This window comes from Molossus molossus, unplaced genomic scaffold, assembly GCF_014108415.1.
Source record: "Molossus molossus isolate mMolMol1 unplaced genomic scaffold, mMolMol1.p scaffold_m16_p_21, whole genome shotgun sequence".
Taxonomy (NCBI): Eukaryota; Metazoa; Chordata; class Mammalia; order Chiroptera; family Molossidae; genus Molossus; species Molossus molossus.
Genome location: NW_023425357.1, coordinates 9,452,419 through 9,477,045, shown reverse-complemented (window position 1 = coordinate 9,477,045; position 24,627 = coordinate 9,452,419). Strand labels below are relative to the sequence as shown.

Sequence of the window (24,627 nt, the reverse complement as noted above, 5' to 3'; positions counted from 1 at the left end):
GACTTTAGCCCGGCCAGCGTGGCTCAGTTGGTTAAGCATCATCCCATGCACTGCAAGGTCGCAGGTTCGATTCCCTATCAGGGCACACACCCGCGTTACAGGTTCCATCCCAGATCGGGGTGTGTACTGGAGGCAACTGATCAGTGTTTCTCTCTCAAACATATTTTTTAAAATAATAAAATTGGAGAGAGAGAAGAAGGGAGGGAAGAGATAGAGAGAGAAACATCAATTTGTTGTTCCATTTACTGATACTTTTCTTGGTTGATTCTTCTTGGATGTACCCTGACCAGGGATCAAACCCACTACCTTGGCATATCAGGACGACACTCTAACCAACTGAGCTACTCGGCCAGTGCAAAAGGAAGGGTTTTCACACACAAGCTTAGACCTGAGCCCAGGGAGTCGGCCGAGGGTTAGGACACCCAGGGCCTCAGGGCCATGGAGAGCACTGGGAAGCTATTTAGGGATTGGAACACCAGACCTGTGCTGTAGGAAGACCCCTCTGGCTGCTATAAGGATGGGGGGGGGGTCAAACTTGGAGGCCAGGAGACAAGGGAAGAGGCTGGCACAGGGATCCAGGCAGGAGAGGGGGCCTGGATCGGGCCAGGCTGTGAGGATAGAGGAGATAAAACAGATTCAAGAAATACTTCGGTGGCAGAGTGCTGGGATTAGTTAAGGCAGATTTGGGGAAGGAGGAAATGGATAATTCTACCCTCCCACCTCCTTGCCAACACAGGGTATCAACCTCAGTTGTGAAAAATGATTCCTCACTGAGGTTTCAGCTTGCATTTTGCCTAGGAAGGGAGTCAACAGTCCACTCTGCTACAGCCCAGCGCTCCCCATTTCACAGGTGGGGACAGTGAGGCTGGCGGGGGGGCGGGGGGCCCTGCTTACCACGTCCACCTGGATGAGCAGGACCCGCAGGGCGAAGTTCTTCCCCAGGCTCTGCAGCCGCTCGTGGATGTAGTCCGGGTGCAGGTTGTGGTAGCGGAGGCTGGGGGCAGGGAGAGGAAGGGCTTGGGAGGCCTGTGCCCCGAGTTCCCGGGAGCCCTTCTGCACTCTCACCGAAATGCAGAGAGCTTGGACACCTTGCCAGGAGCTGAGGCTCAGACAGGGTAAGTGACTTCACCCTTGCAGGAAGGGGCACAGAGGGCAGCAGGGCTGCCTGGCTCTGGCTCCCTGGAAGGTTGGCCCCAGGGTCTTCACTGAGGAAGGGAGGAGACTCGGGCTTCAGGGAGAGAAGCAGACCAGTGCCCTAAAGAGTGTGACCGGAACACCCGGCCAGTGGGGCTCAGTGGTTGAGCATTGACCCATGCATTAAGAGGTCACTGGTTCAATTCCTGGTCAGGGCACATGCCCAGGTTGTGGGCCCGATCCCCAGTGGGGGGCATGCAGGAGGCGGCCAATCAATGTTCTCTCTCATCAATGTTTCTGTGTCTCTCTCCCTCTCCCTTTGTCTCTCTCTAAAATCAATAAAGAAAAAAAATATTTTTTTAAGTGTGACCGGGGGACACCACGCAGCTGGTCTTGGGAAGCAGGGACCATCCTAAGACTGTCGGCTTTAACCTCAGAGAACCCGGGGGGGCGGGGGGGGCACTTCTCCACCAGGGTTCATCTCTGCCCAAGGAGCTGCCAGCTCTCACACTCTGCAGGGAGGGCAGGAACTGAGACGTTTCACTTCCCCTTCTGGCTCTGTCTGGAGAGGGACCTCAGGTTTAACAGGGATGGAGGTTAGAGAAATCCTGGCTCCTGTCTCCTTCAGTCCTCGATGTTGGAGTCACTCAGTCTGGGATGTGAGTGACTGGCCCCCAGCTTGCTCAGACCCAGGATTCCGGGCCCATTGCTCTTGTCCCTCTGGGCAGCCCCAGGCCCAGCCCTCTTCCTCCCACACCTAGGCCCAGGAGTGGGAGATCTCCCGTGGAACAGCCCAGAACACCAGAGCACACACTCCCACCCTGTCCTGGAGGCGGGACGCCCCCAGAGCTCACCTGAGGAAGAGGGCACAGGTGCTCTGACCCAGCACGTAGTCAGGGACCACGTCGCCAAATTCCCAGGGAACATTGCGCACAAACTTCAGCACAGGGTTGCCCCTCTGGGGAGGGAGGAAGAGCCAAAGCCATTATCAGGGATGATCCCAGAACCACTGCCACCTCAGGGCCCCCGCGCCCCCACCTCTCTCAGCACCTCTCTGCCTGCCTCCTGCCCTGCTCCTGGGTCTCGCAGCTTTGCTCTCCTCCTCTCCCCAGACTCCTCCCCGTGAGCCTAGAATGTCCTTGGCACTCCAGCTCTGGTCTAGGCCCCTCTCCCTAGCCCCAGGCCTGAACGAAAAGGTCCCTGGGTCTGTCTGCAGCTCAGCCTTCTCCTCCAGCCCAATTTGTGTGTCTTGTGGCCTGCTGGACACTTCCCCCTGGATGTCTACCTCCCTGTGTCCAAACTGTCCTCAGCATCTGCCCCCACGCCTCTTCTTCCTCCTCCTCTTCCTGGCCTCATCATCCAGAGACCCAGGCTTGGTCATGGACACTTCCTTCTCCTCCTCCTCCTCCAGGTAAGCATCCGCCATGAATGTTCGCCCCTCCACTGCCAGCACCGCTGTCCAGGCCCCCACGCTGCCTCCTGGTCTCCTGCCTCAGTGGTGTCCCTCACTGGCCACCCTCCAAACAGTACCCAGAAGGATGGTCCTAAAGTACAAACCTACTCCTCCCCTGCTCTAAACCCTGCTGTGGCTCCCCAGTGCCTTCAGGAGGAAGCCTCACATGGCCCCACATGCCAGGCCCCCCATAGCCTGGCATCTTCTCAGCAGGTTCCTCTCACATTCTACCCTGAACATACCCTGTAGCACAAAACTGAAATTCTCTGAGCAAGTCAAGCTCTAATCCATCCAACAAATATTTCTTGAGCACCAACTGTGTGTCCAGGTGCTAGGGATATAGCAGTGACCAAGACAGACAAAGATCCCTGCTCTCATGGGGGACACAGACATTAAACAAAATAATCTCAGGGATGAATGTGTAATTGCCCAGTGAGGAATTTGGTTCTAAGAAGAGACTGGGACCTGCCCTCATGGTGGAGTGTGGGTTGTCAGAGCAGCTGGAGTGGGAAGGGTCTACAGTGGTCCCAACTTCCACAGGCCCTTGGACCATTGGACCTAAGACAGTTGGGAGCCATAGAAAGGCTATGAGCAAGGGAGGGGCAGGATCCTTTTGTAATTTGTAAAGGATATGATCAAAAGCAAATTCACGCCTAGCTGGTGTGGCTCACTGGACTGAGCATCCTCCCATGGACTGAGAGGTCCCAGTTCGATTCCCGGTCAGGGCATATGCCAGGGTGCGGCTCTATCCCCAGTAGGGGGTATGCAGGAGGTGACTGCTCAATGTTTCTATCTCTCCCTTACTCTCTCTCTAAAAAAATCAATAAAAACATTTTAAAAAAAGAAAAAGCAAATTCACTTGCCCGAGATCACACAGCTACTGTGTAGCAGAGCAGGATTTGAACTTGGGTCTGTGTTCAATAAATAGGTTTTTAATAAAGGAACAAAACCGGGGACAGGAAATGTAACTGCACTACCATAATCACACCCCTAACAAGAACAGTTGGCCTGTTGTGGACTGAATGCGTGTGTTCCACCAAAATTGAAGTCCTAACCCCCAATGTAATGGTATTAGGAGGTGAGGTGATTAGGTCAAATGGGTGAAGTCCTCATGAAGGGAACTAGTGATCTTATAAAAGAGACCTCACCCGTTCCTTCTCCATGAGGACACAGTGAGAAGACAGCCCTCTATGAACCTCACCAGACACCAATTTCACCAGTGCCTTGATCTTGAACTTCCCAGCCTCCAAAACTGTGAGAAATAACTCCAAACTGTTTGTTGTCTGTGGTATTTTTGTTATAGCAAAATAAGACATAGGACAGCATCAATCCACACACAGTAGTTGAATGAATGAATGAATCAATCAATCAATGAACAGCACTGCTGAGAGTACAATGGCTTGAACTAAGACCTCCTTCCACTGCCTACCAGAAAGTCATGCCTATTACTGTTTTCCCACCAAAACTTCAAAGCCCCTCTTCTCCATCCCCCTCCTCACCTGCCGAGGGCTCACAATGATGCTGTTAGATTTTGTCCCTGTTTTGGGAGCCTGGTTGGGGGTCTCTCCTGCCTGGGGTTCTGGCCCCTCAGGGTGTGTGGCTCCAGCCCCTCCTGCAGGTCCGGAGATGGCATACTCAGCATAGGTCTGAGGGGTCGCCTGAGCTGAGGTCTCTATTGTGGGATGGCTCCGACTGGATCTAAATAAGGGCTTGGCCTGTGGGGAGAAAGGGGGGATCAAAATTGGAATCTAGCTACTTCTCCTCAATCCTTGGCCTGTATCCAGTTCCCAGCCACCATCTTCTCTTCCTGAGACCACTGTCATCATCTCCTCACCAGCTCCCTGCCTAACCCTCACCCCCCACTGTCTGTTTCCCACACTGTCATATCATGTCTGCCCTCAGCTCATAGCCTGATTCAGAGAAAAGACAAAGCTGTCACCACAGCCCGCAAGACTCTAGAAGATCCGTCCCTGCCCCTTGCCTCAGGGACCTCCCCTCCCACCTCTTCCTCCTTGCTTTCTCTACTCCAGCCCCACTGGCCTTCTTGCTGCCCTCAAATTTGTCAGGCTCTCTCTGACCTCAGAGCCTTTGCACTCTATCATTTATTCATGTCTCGCCAAGGTGTCACCTCCTCAAAGAGGCAGACCCTTGACCGTCCTACCTAAGGCAGCACCTCTCCCCCTATTATCACCCTATTATCCTTAGCCCACTTTCTTTTTTTCACAGTACATAAGCAGCAGCCAGTACTCAGCACCAGCCAGCTGTTTTCCTGTGAGAACGAGGTCTCAGTGTTGCCAGACCCTTCGATTTACCAAGAGATGGCAAAAGTGTCTGCTTTTTAAAAATTGCAAAGCCTTCCAATTCTTAAATGTCAGCAAGAAAGTCATGCCTTGCAGGGTGCCGGCCACTAAAACACATCCCGGGGCCACTCGTTCGTTGCCAGTGTGCAGCCTCTGCCTTAGCCCTCTCTTAGAACTACCCTGACATTCTACCCATAGAGAAACCGAGCCGGACAGCGAAGGACTGGCCTCCCGAGGTGACCCAGGCTCCCACATTTCCTAACCCACATTGAAGCCCCGCAGGCCCCTTCCCATCCCCCTTCCTCCACAACCCCACCCCATCCCCCCAGCGGTCCCCCGTCTCTCTGTCCTACCCCAGCAGGAGGGACCTCATCCTCGTCCAGTGGTATGAGGAATTTCTTTCTTGTGGGTGGCCCAGCCGGCTGCCGCACTCCCCCTTCCTCCATCCCTAGGTTCTTCTAGGGCCTATAAATGAAGATGCGGCGGGAGCAAGTGAGACATCAGCGTCTGCATTTCCATCCCCCCCCCCCCCAGCAGAAACCGCCACTCACAGCCATTCCCCCGCCCCTCCAAATCCCAGGTCTGCACAGCATCAAGTTGCAAACACCCAGCGCCCCAGGTTCTACAAAGTCCCGCCCGGCGGGAGCCTCTACCTGCGGATCGCCCCGCCCCACAAGGCCCCTCGTTCGACTCGTCCCGCCCTCACCGTTCCCCGCCTTTCCAGTGCGGGGCTCAGCCGCTGTCCCCTCCTTCCGTCCGCCCCGCCCCAGGGCTCTCACCTGGATGCTCGTCCCTCCCTCCCTCTTGTCCATCTCTGACATACCAACTATTGATTGGCTTCCGCGGCTGCCAATCGTCACCAGTGGTCTCCACCCCTCTTCCTCCATACCCCGCACCCTGCCGCCCTTCTCGCTCCGGGCCAGCAGTCTCGGTGCCGGTAGGACTCACCTCCTCGCCCCGAGAGCCTGGGAAAAGACCGACGCGGCCAGAGCGTCCCCAGGCTCGCTGCACTTCCGGCCTCTCTAGCCCGCGAGCCCGCCCTCACCGTTCCCCCAGAGAGCCGTCCCCGCTCAGCTCTCTATGGTCGTGGAGGACTGCGGAGGTTTGGGCTGCAGAGAGCCATTGGTCTTTGGGCCTGAGTGTCTCTGGTTGCCAAGCAGATCAATTTCAATGTCCTGATTGAGCGCCTCTTGTGTGCCTGAGCTCGGGACAGGGTTCAGTGAAGAGGAGATGGTGGAAGATCAAACTAGGTCCCTTCTCTCTGTACAGCCTTGGGTTTGAATTCCAGCTATGCCATTGACTTGGCCTAAATTTCCCCATGCATTCTTTTATTCCACATATACCCCCCAAACGCCTTCTCTGTTCCTGGCCCTGAGCCGGGCAGCACTGGTGACACACCGGTGACTAACGATAGCCCCGCACTACTCCCCTGGAACTCGCAGTCCAGTGGGAAAGACAAACCAGGTTCCAAACAGTGACGACCCAGAGTGGGCAGGGCTGAGAAAGGAGACCCCAGTGGGCCGGGGCAGAGTGTGTGTGGGTGGGTGTGTGGGGGAGGAACCTAATTCAGTTGGAAGGTCAAAAAAGGCTTCCTGGAGGAAGGGACATCTGAGCAGAGACCAGGTTGATGAGTTATAGTATTAGTCATTTCCTGAAAGGATAGTATCACGCTGTTCTAACTTGCAACTCTCTGATTACTAAGGAGAGAGAACATGTTTTTTTGTGAGTTTATTGGCCTTATATATTTTGTCAGTTGTGAATTGCCTGCTCATATCCTTTGCCCATTTTTTAAATGGGGTTTAATGCCTTTTTTATTACTATTAATTTGTAGGAGTACTTTATGGTTTCCGATTCTTAGTTATATATCTTTCAAATATTTCCTTCTATTGGCACTTTGTATTTTGACTGTTAATTTAGTTTTGTCACACATAAGTTCTTAGTGTTTATTTGTACCTATTTATCGATCTGTTCCATCCTGACTTTTGCTTTTGGTGTATTGTTTAAGAGGCCTGCCATAACCCAAGGTCATGAGTATATTCTATCATTTCTTTTAAGACTTTCTTAGTTTTATTTTGTCTTTTACCCATACAATACTCATTAGAAAATAATCTAAGGCAGAATTTATTATGGATGTAGCCAATTGTCCTGATACCATTTATTTTAAAAGCCAATTCTTTCCCCAGTTTTATTTTTATTTTTTAAATGTTTTTATTGATTTTAGAGAGACAGGAAAGGAGAGGGAGAGAGAGAGAAACATCGAAGATCAGGCAACTTTAGCAATACCTAGAGAGGAGATCAAAAGGGCCATCTTGCACAGAATGACGTTCTACCAGCTGAGCCACAACCAGCCAGGGCCTTTCCCCAGTTTTAATATCGTGTAACACACACACACACACACACACACACACGTATGTTTTATTGATCTCTATACTGTTTCTTGCCAACATCCCATACTGTTTAATTCTTTTATTTTGATATGTTTTGTTATTTTATGAGGCAAGTTCCCCCTCTGTTCAGTTTCACATCTGTCTCTACCATTCTTGTACGTTGTTGTGTTTTTTTTTTTTGGATGGGTTTTAGCAGCTGCTTTTCTAGTTCCATGAAAAATCCCACTGGGATTGAGACTGGAATTGCATTGAATCAATAGGTTAATTATAAAAAGATTGATACCTTTTTCATATCCATGAAATCCACTGATTCCAGCTTTTGTTAGGAGCCTATTGTAAAAGATGTTTTTTAGCCCAGCCAGGGTGGCTCACTGGTTGAACATTGACCAATGCACCCAGAGGTCCCTGGTTCAATTCCTGGTCAGGGCACATGCCCACGTTGTGAGCCAAATCCCCAGTGGGAGGCATGCAGGAGGCGGCCAGTTGATGTTCTCTCTCATCAGTGTTTCTACTCTCTCTCCCCCCACCCTCTAAAATCAATAAAGGAAAAATATTTTTTAAACGTTTTCTAATTAATTTGTATTTATACCATTAATGCATGAATATATTTTTATATTAGTTTCCTAGGATTGCTGTAACAAAGTACCAAGAGCTGGGTGGCTTAAACATCAGAAATGTATTGTCTCCCGGTTCTGGAGGCTAGAAGTCCAAGGTCACGGGGTTGGCAAGGCCACACTCCCTCTGACCGCGCTGGGGAAGGCTCTGTTCCAGGCCTCTCTCCCAGGGTCTGCAGCCTTCGGTGTTCCTGGGCTTCTGGTGGCAGTCTTCTCCCTGCGTCTCTTCCTCTCATCTGCCCTCTGCGTGTGTCTGTCTGTGTGTCCAAATGTCTCTGTTTTGTAAGGATAGCAGTCATATTGGATTAGGGCTGACCCTAAGGACCTCATTTTAAGTTCATTATCTCTGTATCTTTGTGAGGTTAGGACTTCAATATATCTTTTTTTTTTTTTTTTTAATCCTCATCCGAGGACATTTTTCCACTTTTTGTACAGACAGAGTGGGAGGGAGAGAGAGGAGGAGAGAGAGAGGGAAACATCGATGTGAAAGGGACACATCGAGTGGCTGCCACCCGCATGACCAACCAGGGCCAGGGACAAACTGCAACCAAGGTACATGCCCTTAGCCGGAACTGAACCCGGGCCTCTCCGGACCGCAGGCGGACGCTCTAACCGCTGAGCAAACCGGCCAGGGCTCAATATATCTTTTTGAGGGGATACAATCCAATCCATAACAATTCTGTTACTTTTTATAACCTTCTTCCCTCTGAATTCAGTTGACTTCTTGCTAGGTAGGGTGCATTCTCTTCTATTCTTTCACAGACCAGTGTGGATAGTACCTCTCTGAGTCTTGCTCATTCAAAAATATCTTTATTTCACCCTCACAGTTAGAATCTCAAATTCTGGGTTCCTAGTCATTTTTCTTGCAAAATTAGAAAATATTGGTCCTCCGTCTCCCTACTTCTGGCACGCTGATGAGAAGTCTACCATCCCCCGATTCTTCTTCCCACATGAGCAGTGTCATCACTGGGTGTAATTTCCCCCAGGGTCATGTATTTATGCCAGCAATTCAACTCCTGTATGTGTATCAGTTTGCTCATCTCTGAAATGGGGATAATAATAGTATAGTTATTACGAGGATAGAATGAGTTACGTGTAAAGTGGCTAAAACTGTACTTGGCATGGTGCTATATTCGGATTTGTCTTATAAATAAAACAGCCCTGACCAAGTCCTGGCAGGCAGAAGCTATTGTAGCCATTGCTATATCACAGTGGCCCTGCCCAGCGCCTGGCACCCAGGAGCTGCCAACCTGGATGTTGTATAAAGGAATATAAGACAGAAGCCAAGCCCTAAGGCAAGCAACTTCACCACTGGGAGCCCCAGTTTCCCCATCTATAACTGCTAAAGTGGTCAGGATTCAATGAGACCACAGAGACCTGTCTTGAGACGGACCAGTTCACTCATTCCTTGAATTGATTATGTATTGGGCACCTTCTGTGTGCCAGGAACTTTGTGAGCAAATCAGACCAGGTCTCTGACCTGTGGAGTTGACACTCATGGGGGTCATAAACCACAAAAAGGAAACACACACATAAGTTTCAGACGGCCATCCATGCCATGAAGAAAATAAAACACAATGCTGTGAAGCAGGCGACCAGGGAGGGGGCCACACAGTCACAGGAAGGAGGGCTCTATAAGTAATAAATATTGCCACCAGCTAGATTACCATCAAAACGCAGTAGCCCCTCCCCCCTTATCTATGGTTGTGCTTTCTGGTAGTTTCAGTTACCTGCATTCCACTGCGGTCCAAAACATTAAATGGAAAATTTCCGAAATGAACAATTTATAAGTTTTAAATTGCACACCGTTCTGAGTAGCATGATGAAAACTTGCACTGTCCTGCTCCGTCCCGCCCGGACATGAGTCATTCCTTTGTCCCGGTGTCCATATTGTGTGTGCTCCCCACCCCTTAGTCACTTAGTGGCCGGTTCCGTTATCAGATCGACTATGATTATCACAGGGCTTGTGTTCAAGTCACCCTGATTTTCCTTAATCATGGCCCCAGAGTGCAAGAATAGTGATGCTCGAGGACATTTTTCCACTTTTTGTTCAGGTAGAGTGGGAAAGAGAGAGAGAGACAGACAGACATTGATATGAAAGGGACACACTGAGTGGCCGCCACTCCCACGACCCAACCAGGCCAGGGACAAACTGCAACCGGGGTACCCGCCCTTAGCGGGAACCCAGGTCTCTCTGGACCGCAGGCCGACGCTCTAACCGCTGAACCAAACCGGCCAGGGCGTCACATAACTTTTATTACAGTATATTGTTCTAGTTCTATTTTATTAGTTATTGCTAATCTCTTACTGTGCCCAGTTTAAACTTTATCATAGGTATGTATAGGAAACAACTTAGTACTTATAGAGTTGGGTACTATCCACCTTTTAGCCATTTACTGGGGATCTTGGACTATTCGCGCTGCCCCCAGGTGGGGGCTACTATAGATTGAGTACTTAATATGAACTACGGCCTCACAATAACCTTCCCCTTAGGTCTCATTCGTTCATTTGACGAATGAGGAAAATCAGCCCTGGCGACACAGAGAAGGACCATAGAAATGTGTCTTTGAATCCAAGGGCATAGAGTGTTTTAGGAGTACAGCCTGGCCGGGACTCGGTTTCTCCCGTTGGGAAGAACTGCCAAACAAACCTGCAGCTCGTGTCTTTTCCTCCAGGGGGCGACGGCGTCCCACGAGAGGCTTTTTGGTGCAGGGACCTCGAAAGTGGCTCTGCCAGGACCCACGCGGGACCAGACTCCCCGGAAAGCGGCGTGTTTCGCTTCTGATTGTTTTTTATTTCGCAAAAGTGCAGCAAAGACCCCACTGCGTTGCGGTTAATGTAACTCTGCACCTACATTAGTTAACTCTGTCTACGTTAGTTAGGGCAGGGGAAGTTGCGCTCGGTTCTACATTATCTGTAAGTTTGAGTTTTCGGATCCTGGATTCGAGTCTTCCCGCTCCCAGAGTTGACAGTTCGAATCTTCCAGAGGTCGGCACTCAGATTCCGCGTCCTCCTCGCCAAGGTTCCAAGTTCAGACTCCAGCTACACGACCCAAGTTCCCTGGCGACTCCTGAGTGCAGCCCCTGCTCCACTCCCAAACCTTCCCTAACCCGTAGGATGGAGCATATGGGGACCCCGACTCCCAGCTACGTCCCAGGGGTCCTGGGCAGGGTGCGGAGAGACGCCGGGCCGAAAGCTCTGGAAGCGGGGGCGCGGCCGAGGCGCAGTGACCGGGCCGGTGTCCCATCCCGCCTCTAAACTTAGCCGCGGTGACGCGCGGCCGGGCGATCGCCGATCGCTGCGGGGCCAGGGACGCAGAGGGGGGGACCGAGCGGAGGGTGGCGGCTCCGCTCCGCGAGCCTCTATTTATAGTGCCTGGAGCCCGAAATAGCGCGGAGTGGAGCGGCCCGGATGACGCGGGAGCCTTGGGGGCTGACTCACCGGCCACCGGCCCCGGCCCCGGCCCCGAGGGGCTGCCCCCAGATGCGGGCAGTAGAAGCGCCAGGCCCCGAACCCGCGCCCTCCCGGGCACCTCTTCTGCTGAAACGTCCCAAGTTTCTATCTGTCACCACTGTGGATGGATATAGAGCAAAAGAGAGGATCTGCAGCATGACAGACTGAGGTTAGATTGGAGGTGGGATTTCCCTCAAAGAACTCAGAATCTAGGAACTAATTTATACAAGAATAGAGGTTGGGAAGGAGGAGATGAACCAGATAGACATATCCATATCTCACCAGCAACGGGATAGAGGTGTCCTGGCAGAGGAATGGACACAATAATCTGGCCAGTTGCCAGGCCAGAACATATCCCCCTCCTCACTTGCCATAGCTCCTTGCATGTTATTCCCACTCTCTAGAATGCCCTCCCCTGCCTATTCAGTCTTAAGAACTCATGCTCTCCAGAGACCTGGACTGGGAACCCCATTAGGATAGGACCAGGCCCTTCTCAGTCATCACCATGTCCCCAGCACTGCCCAGCACAAGACAGGTCTCTGGAGAAGTTAATTGCATGAATAAAAAGTGTTGGTAATAAAAGAAAATTAAGTTTCCCAAATTATAATAGTAATGTTTATTGTATGCCACATGCCAGGCGTCATTCTGAGAATTATCTCCTGTGAGTCTCCCTACAACCCTAAGAGGTAGGTGTTTTTATTGTTTTCAAATCATCATCACCATGACAGAGATGCAAAAACTGAGGCTTCGAGGTCACCTTGCTGGTAGTCAGAACTGTCTCTTGAACCAGGTCACCTGGCCCCAAAGGTGTTCAGTTCCCAGGACATTGTCTCTAAGCTCTAGAGAACCCGAAACTAAAGAGAGATTTTTAAAGTGGGGTCCACAGAACCAGGCTGGGGTGGGGGGCTGTCCCCAGCACTCCTTCAAGAGGTCCAGGAGGTCATGAGGGCAAAATGATGATCATAATGAGATTAAGACACTTTCCTGCCGTTCTCACTCACTATTTCCTCAGTGTGCGGCGCAGCCTGCGCACTATCAGACCAAATGCAGAAGCAGGTGTGCGGACTCAGCTGTCTTCTGTTGAGCCAGATATTAATTTGCCAAAACTCCTACATTTTTTGTAATGAAAAATATGGTTTTAAAATTAAAACTATATGACTTATGTTAACATGAAATTGGTTTATTATTTATTTTTATTTATTTATTAGTTTGTTCATTTATTTATTTTCCGCACGTGCCCCTAGCGGGAACCTAACCCAGGACTCTCTGGTCCGCAGGCCAACGCTCCAACCGCTGAGCCAAACTGGCCAGGGCTGTTATTATTTTTAAATGATGGGAATATTTCTGAACTATATTAGTTTTAGCTTGCAATACAGTGAATGTCGACAGATTTTTTTTTTTGAATCTTTGCTTATATCAGTTTTACTTTTAGCACTCAAAATCACATGATAAACCAACTTTGACATTCAAAAATTAGTCTATAACACTTCTTCAAAACAAATGAGAATAGTGAACATTCCCAGATTCAAACAATTTTTAGAAGTTTTGTTTTTGAAAAAGACATGATTAAAATGAGCATAAGACATGTTACAAAATGCTGTCTATATACATTTCTTGTCTCTCTAAGAGAAACAAGATATTTTATTTAAGGTTTATGGAAGAAGAGAGCATTCTTGTCTCTTGATGATACTTCAATTTCTCAACAGACAGCATCCGTGGCTAGCAGCACTCATGGTCTGGACCCTTAGGACATGTATCTGCAGTCTGGATGTGGCTGCTTTTTTTTAATTCCGTAGTTGTAGGACTTCCATTCTTGATTTCAGGCGGTTTTGAATGATGGTTGTTCTGTAGTTTAGTTGTAACTTTGATGTGGTTGTGGGAGGACGTGATACCGCGTTTACCTACCCGCCATCCTGACCGGCAATGTCGACAGATTTAATCCACATCTACAAAACTCTGTGGAGCCTCAATAATTTTTAAGAATATGAGACCCTGTGACTAAAAAGTCTAAGAATCGCCCTGGCCGGTTTGGCTCAGCAGTTAGAGCATCAGCCTGGGATCCAGAGAGACCCAGGTTCGGTTCCCACTAAGGGCACGTACCTGGGTTGCAGTTTGTCCCTGGCCCTGGTTGGGTCGTGTGAGTGACAACAACTCGATGTGTCCCTTTCACGTCTATGTTTCTCTCTCTCTTTCTCTCTTCCTCTCTCTCCCTCCCACTCTATCTGAACAAAATATCAAAAAAATGTCCTAGGTGCCCTGGCCAGTTTGGCTCAGCGGTTAAAGAGTCGACCCACGGACCAGAGAGTCCCGGGTTCAGTTCCCGCTAAGGGCATGTACTTCGACTGCAGTTTGTCCCTGCCCCTGGTTAGGGTCCTGTGGGTGGCAGCCAGTTGGTCGATGTGTCTCTCTCACATTGATGTTTCTCTCTCTCTCTCTCTCTCTCTCTCTCTCTCTCTCTCTCTCTCTTTCCCCTCTCCCTCCTGCTGTATCCCAGATAAATGCAGAAATGTCCTCGGATGAGGATAAAAAAAAAATGTCCTGGGTGAGGATGGGGAAAAAAAAAAGAATCAACCAATGAATGCATAAATAAGTGGAACAACAAATCAACCTCAACCTCTTTCTATCTCTCCCTCTCTCTCAATTTAATTTTGTAATAAAAGAAGCCCTGGCCAGTGTGGTTCAGTGGTTAGAGCATCAGCCTGCCCACTGAAGGGTCGTGGGCTCCATTCCTGGTCAAGGGCATATACCTGAGTTGCAGATTCTATCCCTGGCCCCTGGTCTGGGTGTGTGTGGGAGGCAACCAATGGATGTATCTCTCTCACATAGATGTTTCTCTCTCTCCCCCTCCCTGCCTCCCTTCCACTGTCTCTAAAACTCAATGAAAAAAAAAAAATCCTTGGATGAGGATTAACAACAATAGAAAAGATGTACAGATGACTGAAGGGAGAGTTTTCAAAGTAGTGGGAACAGTTGTGCAAAGGTCCTGTGGTAGAAAATTGCTAGGTGAGTTTGGGAAACATAAGGAAGGCCTGTGTAGCTGGAACACAGGGAGTGAGGGAAAGTGTGACAAGAAATAAAGCTGGGCAGTCAAGGGACCAGATCACATAAGGCCTTGAAGGCTGTGGTAACTATTTTGTAAGTTTTGTTTATAATTTATTTATTTATTTTATTGATTATAGAGGGGAGGGAAGAGAGAGCGAAAGAGAGAAAGATTGATTTGTTGTTTCACTTGTTTATGCATTCATTGGTTGATTCTTGAATGTGCCCTGATGGGGGATCCAACCCAGAACCTTGGTGTATCAGGATGATGCTCTAACCAACTGAGCCACCTGGCCAGGGCCAGCTATGGTAAGTATTGTGGACTTTATTCTGAGTGGAGAAAGGACGGTAGGGGGATGAGGACGGAAGCAGGAAGCCCATGGAGGAAGCGAATGCAGTTGTCCAGGGAAGATCCGATGGCAGCCTGGTGAAGGGTGATGGGGAATCAAGAAGAATGCTTAGGTTTGAGGGACTGGCAGTAACCTGAACCAGAAAAGCAGACTGGGGAAGAAGGCTGAGATTTCTGATGGAGTCCCTTAGGGTTGGAGACACCTTTGAGAAATTTCAGTAGGAATGTCAAGTAGACAGGAGGGAGCTGGGGGCTCAAGATTGAAATCTGAGAGTCACCAATGTACATGCAGTTGATACTTTTCTAGTTTATTTACTCAGTTTATTTATATTATAATTTCTAGTTGACTAATGCTATTAAATATTGTTGGTTGATGGCTGGCCAGTATGGCTCAGTGGATTGAATGTCAGTCCCATGAACTGAGAGGTTCTGGTTTGATTCCAGGTCAGGGCACATGCCAGGGTTTCAGGCTCGATCCCCAGTAGGGGGCATGTGAGAGGCTGCCGATAGATGTTTCTCTCTCGCTCGCTCCCTTCCTGTCTCTCTAAAAAAATCAATAAAAACATATTAAAAAAAAAATATATATATATATATATATATATATATATATATATATAGTTGGTTGACCTTCTAACAAACAATATGGCCAAATTCTCATATTAAAATAGTCTGGCCCTGGCCAGTTTGGCTCAGTGGTTGAGCGTCGGCTTGCAGACCAGAGAGTCCTGGGTTCGGTTCCCACTAGGGGCACGTACCACTAAAAAAAAAAATAGTCTGTTGAATCTCTTAGATTTCCCTTGAAAATGATCCTAATGGCAGTTTTATCTCTTCTTGCCTTCTGATGTTTACATTGCCAATTATTTTTCTTGTCTTATAGAATTTGCAAAGACTTCCAGGACTATGTCAAACAGTAAAGTTGATCAGTTCTCATATACTCCATATCACGACCTTCTGAGATAACTTATCTCCTTATTGCCATTTTATTTTATTTTATTTTAAAGTTTTCAATTTTTGTTGTTGTTAATCCTCACCAGATGATTTTTTTTTTTCCCATTGATTTTTAGAGACAGTGGAAGAGAAGGGGTGGGGAGGAGGAGGAGGAAGAGGAGGAGGAGGAGGAGGAGGAGGAGGAGGAGGAGGAGGAGGAGGAGAGAAAGGGAAACATTGATGTGAAAGAGACACATTGATTGGTTGCCTCCAGCACGCTCCCTAGCCAGGGCCAGGGATCAAACCTGCAACTCAGGTTCGTGCCCGAGACCCTTCAGTGCAATTGCTGATGCTCTATCCACTGAGCTGCACCAGCCAGGGAGAAGTTCTGAATTTTTTTTTTTTTTTGTCCTCACCCGAGGACATTTTTTTTACATTTGTCAGGAGAGAGAGAAGGAGGAAGAGAGAAACATCGATGTGAGAGAGACACATCAACTGGCTGCCACCCACACGGCCCCATCTGGGGCTGGGGACAAACTGCAACCGAGGTACGTGCCCCTAGCGGGAACCGAACCCGGGTCTCTCTGGCCCACGGGCTGACACTCTAACCGCTGAGCCAAACTGGCCAGGGCAAGTTCTGAATTTTTAAAATAAAATTTATTGATTGATTCTAGAGAGAAAGGGAGGGAGGGAGGGAGGGAGGGAGAGAGAAAAAGAGATCAATTTGTTGTTCCACTTATTTATGCATTCATCGATTGATTCTTGTACGTGCCCTGACCAGGGATCCACCCCAAAACCTTGGCATATTGGGATGATGTTCTGACCAATTGAACTACCTGGCCAGGGCTGCATTCTATATTATCTATTGATTTATTTTGTTGATCCTCACTCAAGGATATTTTTTCATTGATTTTTTTAGATAGAGAGAGAGAGAAACATGGATGTATCATATTGATTGGCCGCCTCCTGCATGACCCCGACCAGGCTGGGGATTGAGACTGCAACCCAGGTACATGCCCTTGACTGGGGATCAAACCCACGACCCTTCAGTCTGAGGGCTGACATTCTAACCGCTGAGCCAAACAGGCCAGGGTTGCATTCTATATTATTTTATTTTATTTTTTGCATTTATCTTCAGATAGAGCAGGAGGGAGAGAGAGAGTGAGAAACATCAGTGTGAGAGACACATCGACTGGCTGCCACCCACACGACCCCAACCGGGGCCGGGGCCAAACTGCAACTGAGGTGCATGCCCTTAGCGAGAACCAAACCCAGGACTCTCTGGTCCCCAGGCCGACGCTCTAACTGCTGAGCCAAACTGGCCAGGGCGCATTCTATATTATTTTAATGGGCAAAATATCCCACAAGTTTCCACAGTGATCCCTGAATCTCAGATGAGTTTCTGGCGGCCTGAGGTCTGGTTTTATAAAAATGTTTTTACTGATTTTTTTTTAATGCTTCTCCCCCCCTTTATTGATTTTAGAGAGAGAGAGGGAGAGGGAGACAGAAACATCAATGAGAGAGAACATTGATTGGCCGCCTCCTGCATGTCCCCCACCAGGCCCACAACGCGGGCATGTGTCCTGACTAGGAATCGAACGGAGACTTTTGGTGCATGGGTCCTCTCTCAACCACTGAGCCACACCAGCCGGACATGATTTTTTTTTTTAATCCTCACCCAAGGACACCTTTTCCATTTTTTGTTCAGCTAGAGTGGGAGGGGGAGACAGAGAGAGAGAGAGAGAAAGAAACATCGATGTGAAAGGGACCACATTGAGTGGCTGCCACCTGCATGACCCAACCAGGGCTGGGGACAAACTGCAACCGAAGTACATGCCCTTAGCGGGAACTGAACCCAGGTCTCTCCGGACCGCAGGCCAATGATCTAACTACTGAGCCAAACTGGCCAGGGCAGACATGATTTTTTTTTTTACAGAGAGGGGAAGGGAGAGGGAGAGAGAAACATTGATGTAAGAGAGAAACACCAATAGTTGCTCGCCCCCCACATACTGGCTCACACCCCGACCTGGGATCAAAACCGCCACCTGGGTATGTACTCTAATTGGGAATTGAACTGGCTACTTTACAGGAGGACGCCCAACCAACTGAGCCACACCAGCCAGGGCCTGAGGTCTGGTCGTTTTTTGTTTTTTTTTTATGGTAAATGGAATTTATTTATTTATTTATTTATTTATTTATTTTTTATTTTTGTCCATTTTTATTTTATTTTATTTTTTTATGAATTTTTTATTTATTTTTTTGTTACAGATATTTTACCTTTTTACCCCATTGGCACCCCCTACCCCACCTCCGCCCCGTCCCCGGCTTAGTTGTCCATGTCCATTGGTCATGCATACATGCATAGAAGTTCTGTGGTTTATCTCTTCCCACCCCCCCACCCCCCCTGAGGTCTGGTCTTGACTCCACCCTCTTTCCAAACCTCAGTTTCCTCCTGTGATATGGCATCTGAGAGCCACAGAAACAGCCTTCAGGGTGGAGGAGATAGGCCCCCAAACAGATGCTCTTCCTTTGCTGATGACCACAACTTGGTGGCTTCGGACAACAGAAATGTACTCTCTCATAGTTCTGGAGGAAATCAAGGTGTCAGCAGGGCCACACGCCCTCTGAAGGTTCTAGGGGAGGACCAGGCCTGGCCTCTTCCAGCTTGTGGTAGCTTCAGGGGTTCCTGGGCTTTTGGCTTCATCAGTCCAGTTTCTGCCTTAATGTTCACACTGCCTTCTCCTGTGTGTGTGTGTGTGTGTGTGTGTGTGTGTGTGTGATCACCATCTGCCTTTCTCTTTTTTAAAAAAATAATTTTATCCCTGGTCGGTTAGAGCATCGGCCTGCAGTCCCGAGAGACCCGGGTTCGGTTCCCACTAAGGGCATGTACCTCGGTTGCAGTTTGTCCCCGGCCCTGGTTGGGTCGTGCAGGTGGCAACCACTCGATGTGTCCCTTTCACATCGATGTTTCTCTCTCTCTCTCTCTTCCTCTCTCTCCCTCCCACTCTACCTGAACAAAAAATATCCTAGGGTGAGGATAAAAAAATAATAATAATAATTTAATGTATTTATTTTTATCCTCACACGATGACATTGTTGCATTTATCTTCAGATAGAGTGGGAGGGAAGGAGAGAGGGAGGAAGAGAGAGAGAAACATCGATGTGAGAGAGACATCGAATGGTTGCCACCCACATGACCCCAACCGGGCCAGGGACAAACTGCAACCGAGGTATGTGCCCTTAGCAGGAACCGAACCAGGAACTCTCTGGTTTATCGGCTGATGCTCTAACCGCTGAGCCAAACCGGCCAGGGCTATTTATTTATTTTTTAATCCTCACCTGAGGATATTTTTCCATTTATCTTCAGATAGAGTGGAAGGGAGAGAGAGAGGGAGAGAAAGGGAGAGAGAAAGAAACATGGACATGAGAGGGACACATCAGCTGGTTGCCTCCCACAGGGCCCCTGACCAGGGCGGGGGACCAACCGCAACTGAGGTACATGCCCTTGACCGGAATCCAACCCGTGGGCCAGCGCTCTAACCGCTGAGCCAAGCCGGCTAGGGTCTGCCTTTCTCTTGTAAAGGCACTTACCATTGGGTTTAGGGCTCGCTCGAATAATCCAGGTCTCATCTCGAGATCCTTGCCTTAATTACATCTGCAAAAACCCTTTCCCCAAATCAGCTCACATTCACAGGTCTCAGGTGGACATATCTTAGGAGGGGAGGGGCATGCCATTTAACCCACTACACAGATGAAAACAGAAAAACGAAAATAGGAAAATATGTGGCAGAGTTTAGATTGGAAAGTAACCACAGCTTTGCGATTGCACACGCCCATTCCAGCACAGAGGGTGTGCACGCTGCCCCTGGAGAACCCAGAGCGGTCTGTACGTGCACACGTGGCTGCCAGAGGCTGTGCGTGCTCCCAGTCTGCGGGACATCTCCGCTTGGAGGAGGGGAAGTCTTGAAGGGGGTTTTTCATTCTTCAACTGTTAGTGTGAATTTAAGAGATTTTCTCCTTTATAAAACTCCAAATATTAAAATTCAACACTCATACAGCTCTTAATAAATGCTATCCTGCTCTAAGTATTTAATATCTGTGACTTCATTTGCTCATCAAAAAATAGCTTCCTGCCCTGGTTGGGTTGCTCAGTTGGTTAGAGCGTCCACCCCATATGCCAAGGTTTCGGGTTCAATCCCCGGTCAGGGCACATACAAGAGTCAACCAATGAATGCATAAATAAGCGGAACAACAAATCAATGTTTCTCTCTCTCTCAATCAATCATTTTAAAAAATTTATTGAGAGAGAAACATTGATCAGTTGCCTCGCATATGTGCCCCGACTGGGAATCAAACCCAAAAACCTGGCTTTGTGCCCTGACTGGGAATTGAGCCACACTGGCCAGGGCTGGAATATATATGGAATATATATATATATATATATATATATCTTGGGGGGGTGCTACCAGGATGTTTCTCTCTCACCCTCCCTCCCTCCCACTCCTTGGAATATATATTTTTATTCACAAATTACCTACATGTGTGCCTCTATTGAGAATGTTATAAAATAAAAACTTACCAAACTGAGACAAACACTCAGCATAATTGGATGAGCCAGGTGGTGTGAGGTCATGATTTCAAATCCTGACTCTGTCCCCTCCTTCACCTATGATCCCCTTTGCTGAGTCATGTGTCCCCAGCGAGTCTCAGTTGCTTCATCCAGAAACTGGGAGTGCTTGTTCCTATCCTCTGAGCATTCTGGGGGACTCCATGAGACCGCGCATGCAAAGGGCCAGCACACAGTGCCCAGCAGAGAATAAGCGACACCGACCAGGTTTCTTGAGAGGAGGGGGCCTGGCTTAGGTGGAGGGAGCCATGAAAGGTTTCTCAGCGGAGGGGATGGTTGAGATGGACCTTGAAGGACTGAGAAATGTTCACCTGGTGGAGAAGGATGAGCAAGGTATTTCAGAGAGAGGAAACCAACGGTTCAAGTTCCAGAGGCATGCCAGAGCACGAGGCATTTGGGAAAAGACATATCGTTCAGGTATTATTTCAGGACAGATTGAAAATGTGTTGAGGAGAGGGTAGAGGTGGCAAGAGATGAGGTTGAAGAAGGCAGCAGTATTCAGGTTAGAGAGGGCCTTGTAGGTCTGGGGACTGGAGCACTGGGGAGCCATGGCAGGTGCTAAACAAGGGAAAGACCTAACGGGGGCAGGTTTGTGGTTTAGCAAGATCTTTCTAGAGAAGTGGTGAGACTGGCAGGAGACATGAAGTGGGGATAGGGTATGAAGTATGGAGGGGAAGGAGGGAGAACCTATGAAATCTTTAAAAGATAGACTGGAGGAATCACCACCAAGCTAGGAACCAGGGAGATGGTTGAGACGACCCCAAGACCATGCAGGATCTCATCTTGGTGGTGCAGACACTCCTGCAACAGATGCAAGATAAATTTCAGACCATGTCCAACCAGATCATTGGAAGAATTGATGACATGAGTAATCACATTGATGACCTGGAGAAAAACATTGCAGACCTCATGACACAGGCTGGGGTGGAAGAACTGGAAGGTGAAAATAAGATACCTGCTACTGCCTGGCTGGTGTGGCTCAGTGGTCGAGCTTCGACCCATGCACCAAGAGGTCACTGGTTCGATTCCCAGTCAGGGCACTTGCCCAGGTTGTGGGCCTGATCCCCAGTGAGGGGCATGCAGGAGGCAGCCAATGTTTCTCTCTCTCTTTCTCTCTCTCTCTCTCTCTCTCTCTCTGGAAAAAAAAAAAAAAGATACCTGCTACTGCTACACAGAGGAGTTGGAGGTTGCTAATTTACACTGGAATCTGGAACATTGTTTTTACAAGCCAAGAGAAGACCAAATGGCTTTTTGCAATTAATTACTATGTTGCAAAGTGTGCATTCTTCTTATCATATACTATACAGTTAGTTGATAGAGTGATTTCCTCCACCCCCAGTTTCTTGAACATGGTAATTTCACATCTTGAATCTTAGTCAGTTGTGCTATTAAATATGAAACACTAAACTTTGATGGTTCCTGCAAAAAGAGACAGACAGATAGACTGGAAAGGAGTGATGAGCTATGGGAGGTCAGTGAAGGAAGACATCCAGGATGAGGCCCAGGCCTTTGGTCCAGAGAACAGCATCAGTGTGGGACTATGCCTAAACTGGAGAGCCGAGAGGAAGAGGCACGGGAAGAAAGTTGTTGAAGTTAGGGTGACATCCTGTGGGACACCCAGGGGGAGGCATCCAACGTCTGCTTGACACTTGGGTCTAGAGTGCAGAAGAGGTGGTGGGACTGAGACTGGGAGGCCTTCCACTGTCAGTGGAAGATGCAGTAGGGTAACCTTACCATCAGGCAGCGACGACTGTGGAAAGTTGCCCTGCTCAAAAGAGCAGCTTAGAGCCCTGGCAGGTTTGGCTCTGCGGTTGGAGCACAGGCCTGCAGACCAGAGAGTCCCGGGTTCGGTTTCCGCTAGGGGCACATACCAAAAAAAAAAAAGAGCAGCCTAGGTATCCAGGTTCTTACCCCAGTCCATGCCTGGGGACACAGAGTTGAGTAAATCCGGTGCCTGCCCAGTGGGGGAGCCTAGATGCACACAAGTAGTTCATGCCTTCATAGGGTCATAGGGGCAGTGTGTGATGACTGGGGTCTTCAAGGGGTACAGTGATCCATTCTCAAGGGTCTAGGGGCAGGGGAAAGTGTCAGGACCAGTTCTGAGGGGGCTTTGCAGAGGAATGTGAATTAATTAGGAGTCTCTCAGCTTCAAGTGCAAACTTATTTAGGGAAATGTGTTGGCTCACGTTAAACAAAAAAAAAGGTCATGAAGTAAACCTATGGACTTCAGTCATAGCTTGATCCAGGAGCTCAAAGATAATATGAAGTCACTGTTCAATCTCTGGGTTCCATATTTCCCTGATATTTTCTCAGGAAGATTTCCTCGAGGTAGCAAAGATGACGCCAGCAGCTCTGCACCACACCTTACCCTGCTAGTGACTCCAGGGGGAACAAAGGTCCTGACCAATGCTTCTATCACCCACAGGCCCAAATGGGTCACATGCCTACCCTTGAATCAATCACTGTCATCAGAAGACAGAACTGGAATGATCTGATTGGCTGGGCCTGCGTCATGTACCCTTCCCTTCCGCATGCCAAGAGGGAAGTGAGGTGGGGAAACAGAGTTCTGGGCCCCAGCCTGAAATAAACACAGAGATAATGGGGCTTGGTAACAGTACCCCACCGCCTAGGTTTAGGGTGAGGATTCAGTCAAACGAGACACATGAGGCATTTAGCAGACTGCTCTGCACTGAGTAGTTGCTAGATAAATGGTAGCTATTATTATTATTATTATTATTATTTTATCCTCACCCGAGGACATTTTTTCCATTTTTTGTTCAGGTAGAGTGGGAGGGAGAGAGAGACAGAAAGAGAGAGAGAGAAAGAGAAAGAAACATCAACGTGAAAGGGACACATAGATGTGAAAGGGACACATCAAGTGGCTGCCACCCGCAGGACCAACCAGGGCAGGGGACAAACTGCAACCGAGGTACATGCCCTTAGAGGGAACTGAACCTGGGTCTCTCTGGACCACAGGCCTACGCTCTAACCACTGAGCCAAACCGGCCAGGACTGGTAGCTATTATTTTTTAAATAGTAATCAATTTATGAATGGTGTCTATATGCTGGAAAAGAATGAACCCCTGGGAACAGGATGGGACCAACCTGAAGCTGAACAATCCCAAAGTGGATGCTCATGCAATCTACATTCTGCAAGCCTAGTCCCCAACTGGCTCCTCTCCAGGCTTCTGCCTCTGTGAAAATGGGGTGAAGGGTTGAATTAAACCAAAAGGTCTTTTTAGATGCCTGATCTCGTCACTCAGGTTACAGTTAAGTGTCACCTCCTCAGAGAAAGACCTTCCCTGACTACTCTTACCAAATATCCCCTTTATTTTAATATATCATCTAATTTTACTTTCCCTTCAGTGCTTGTCACGATCTGAAATAACCTTATACATTTACTGTCTGTCTCCCCCATTAGAACTTCAGCACCACAAGGGCAGACATCTCTGTCCAGTTCTCTGCTGTGTCCCCATCACCTGGCACGCCATCAACCCTCAACAAAGATTTGTTGAATGAGGAGATAAATACTACTAATAAAATGAAATATCTAGTTTCCTGATAGGTAGTGAGTTCTCCATTAAGGGAGATGTCCAAGTTGAAGCTGAACGATCGTACCTTACAATTGAGGCTGCCAAGCCCCAACCAGTTCCTCTTCCGGCCTCAGTTTCCTCATTTGGAAAATAGGTGGGGAGGGGTTGTGGGGCCGGGACTGGACTCTTGGCCCAGCTCCTGCCTGCGATCCCCGCGGGTGCCACCAGGGGACGCCTCTGCCCCGAAGTCGGCCGCAGCCTCTGGAGCCCGGTGGACGCGTCCCAACGTTCCTGGAATATTCCGAGCGCCGCGGGCTTCCAGGCGCCCAGGAACTTGGGGGGCTGGAGCGGATGCGAGGTGTCCGGAGCCAGCGATCGGCGCTCCTCGCGGTGCAGGGGGGCGGCGGGCGGCTGTGACTCAGGCGCGCGCCCCCGGTCCCCAGTTCTCGCGAGGGGGCGCGCACAGCTTCGGGAACCCGCGCGGCGCCGGCTCCATTTTTACCCGATCGCTGCTAAAAATAGTGGCCTCACTCGGAGCGGAGCCCGAAATAGCGGCCCCCAGATAAGGCAGGACGACTCAGCGCTTCCGGGGAGCGGAAGGGGAGACCGCGTGGGGCGGCGGGGAGTGGGGCTGGACCCAGCCGGCCCCACCGCGTCCCGGCTCTCGCCGCGACCCCAACCCGCCCCCCAAACCTGTCACCTGCCTTGCCTCACCCCCGCCTCCCGGCCCTCATCCCAGTCCCTTGTCCCCGCCCACTGTCCCCTTCCCTATCCTAATGTTCATTTCCAGCCCCGTTCCTCCACGCACACC

The 24,627-nt window shown here is 49.3% G+C and overlaps 1 protein-coding gene across 3 annotated transcripts in view; it reads right to left on the bottom strand.

Moving 5' to 3' along the window:
* The window catches only part of ERCC1 (ERCC excision repair 1, endonuclease non-catalytic subunit), a 34,628-nt gene extending 10,627 nt beyond the window's left edge, over positions 1 to 24,001 (bottom strand). Inside the window, exons 1-5 of one of the 3 annotated variants that reach the window (XM_036275967.1) lie at positions 23,902 to 24,001; positions 5,241 to 5,352; positions 4,087 to 4,302; positions 1,989 to 2,092; positions 895 to 994 (exon numbers count right to left, since the gene is read on the bottom strand). In XM_036275967.1, the coding sequence (XP_036131860.1) occupies positions 895 to 994; positions 1,989 to 2,092; positions 4,087 to 4,302; positions 5,241 to 5,333 (513 nt within the window). In that variant the 5' untranslated portion in view covers positions 5,334 to 5,352; positions 23,902 to 24,001. Of the gene's footprint in view, positions 1 to 894; positions 995 to 1,988; positions 2,093 to 4,086; positions 4,303 to 5,240; positions 5,353 to 5,710; positions 5,857 to 23,901 lie in introns of those variants that run through there. The other 2 variants (XM_036275968.1, XM_036275966.1) reach the window with 2 other exon arrangements.
* Positions 24,002 to 24,627: the final 626 nt, after the last annotated feature.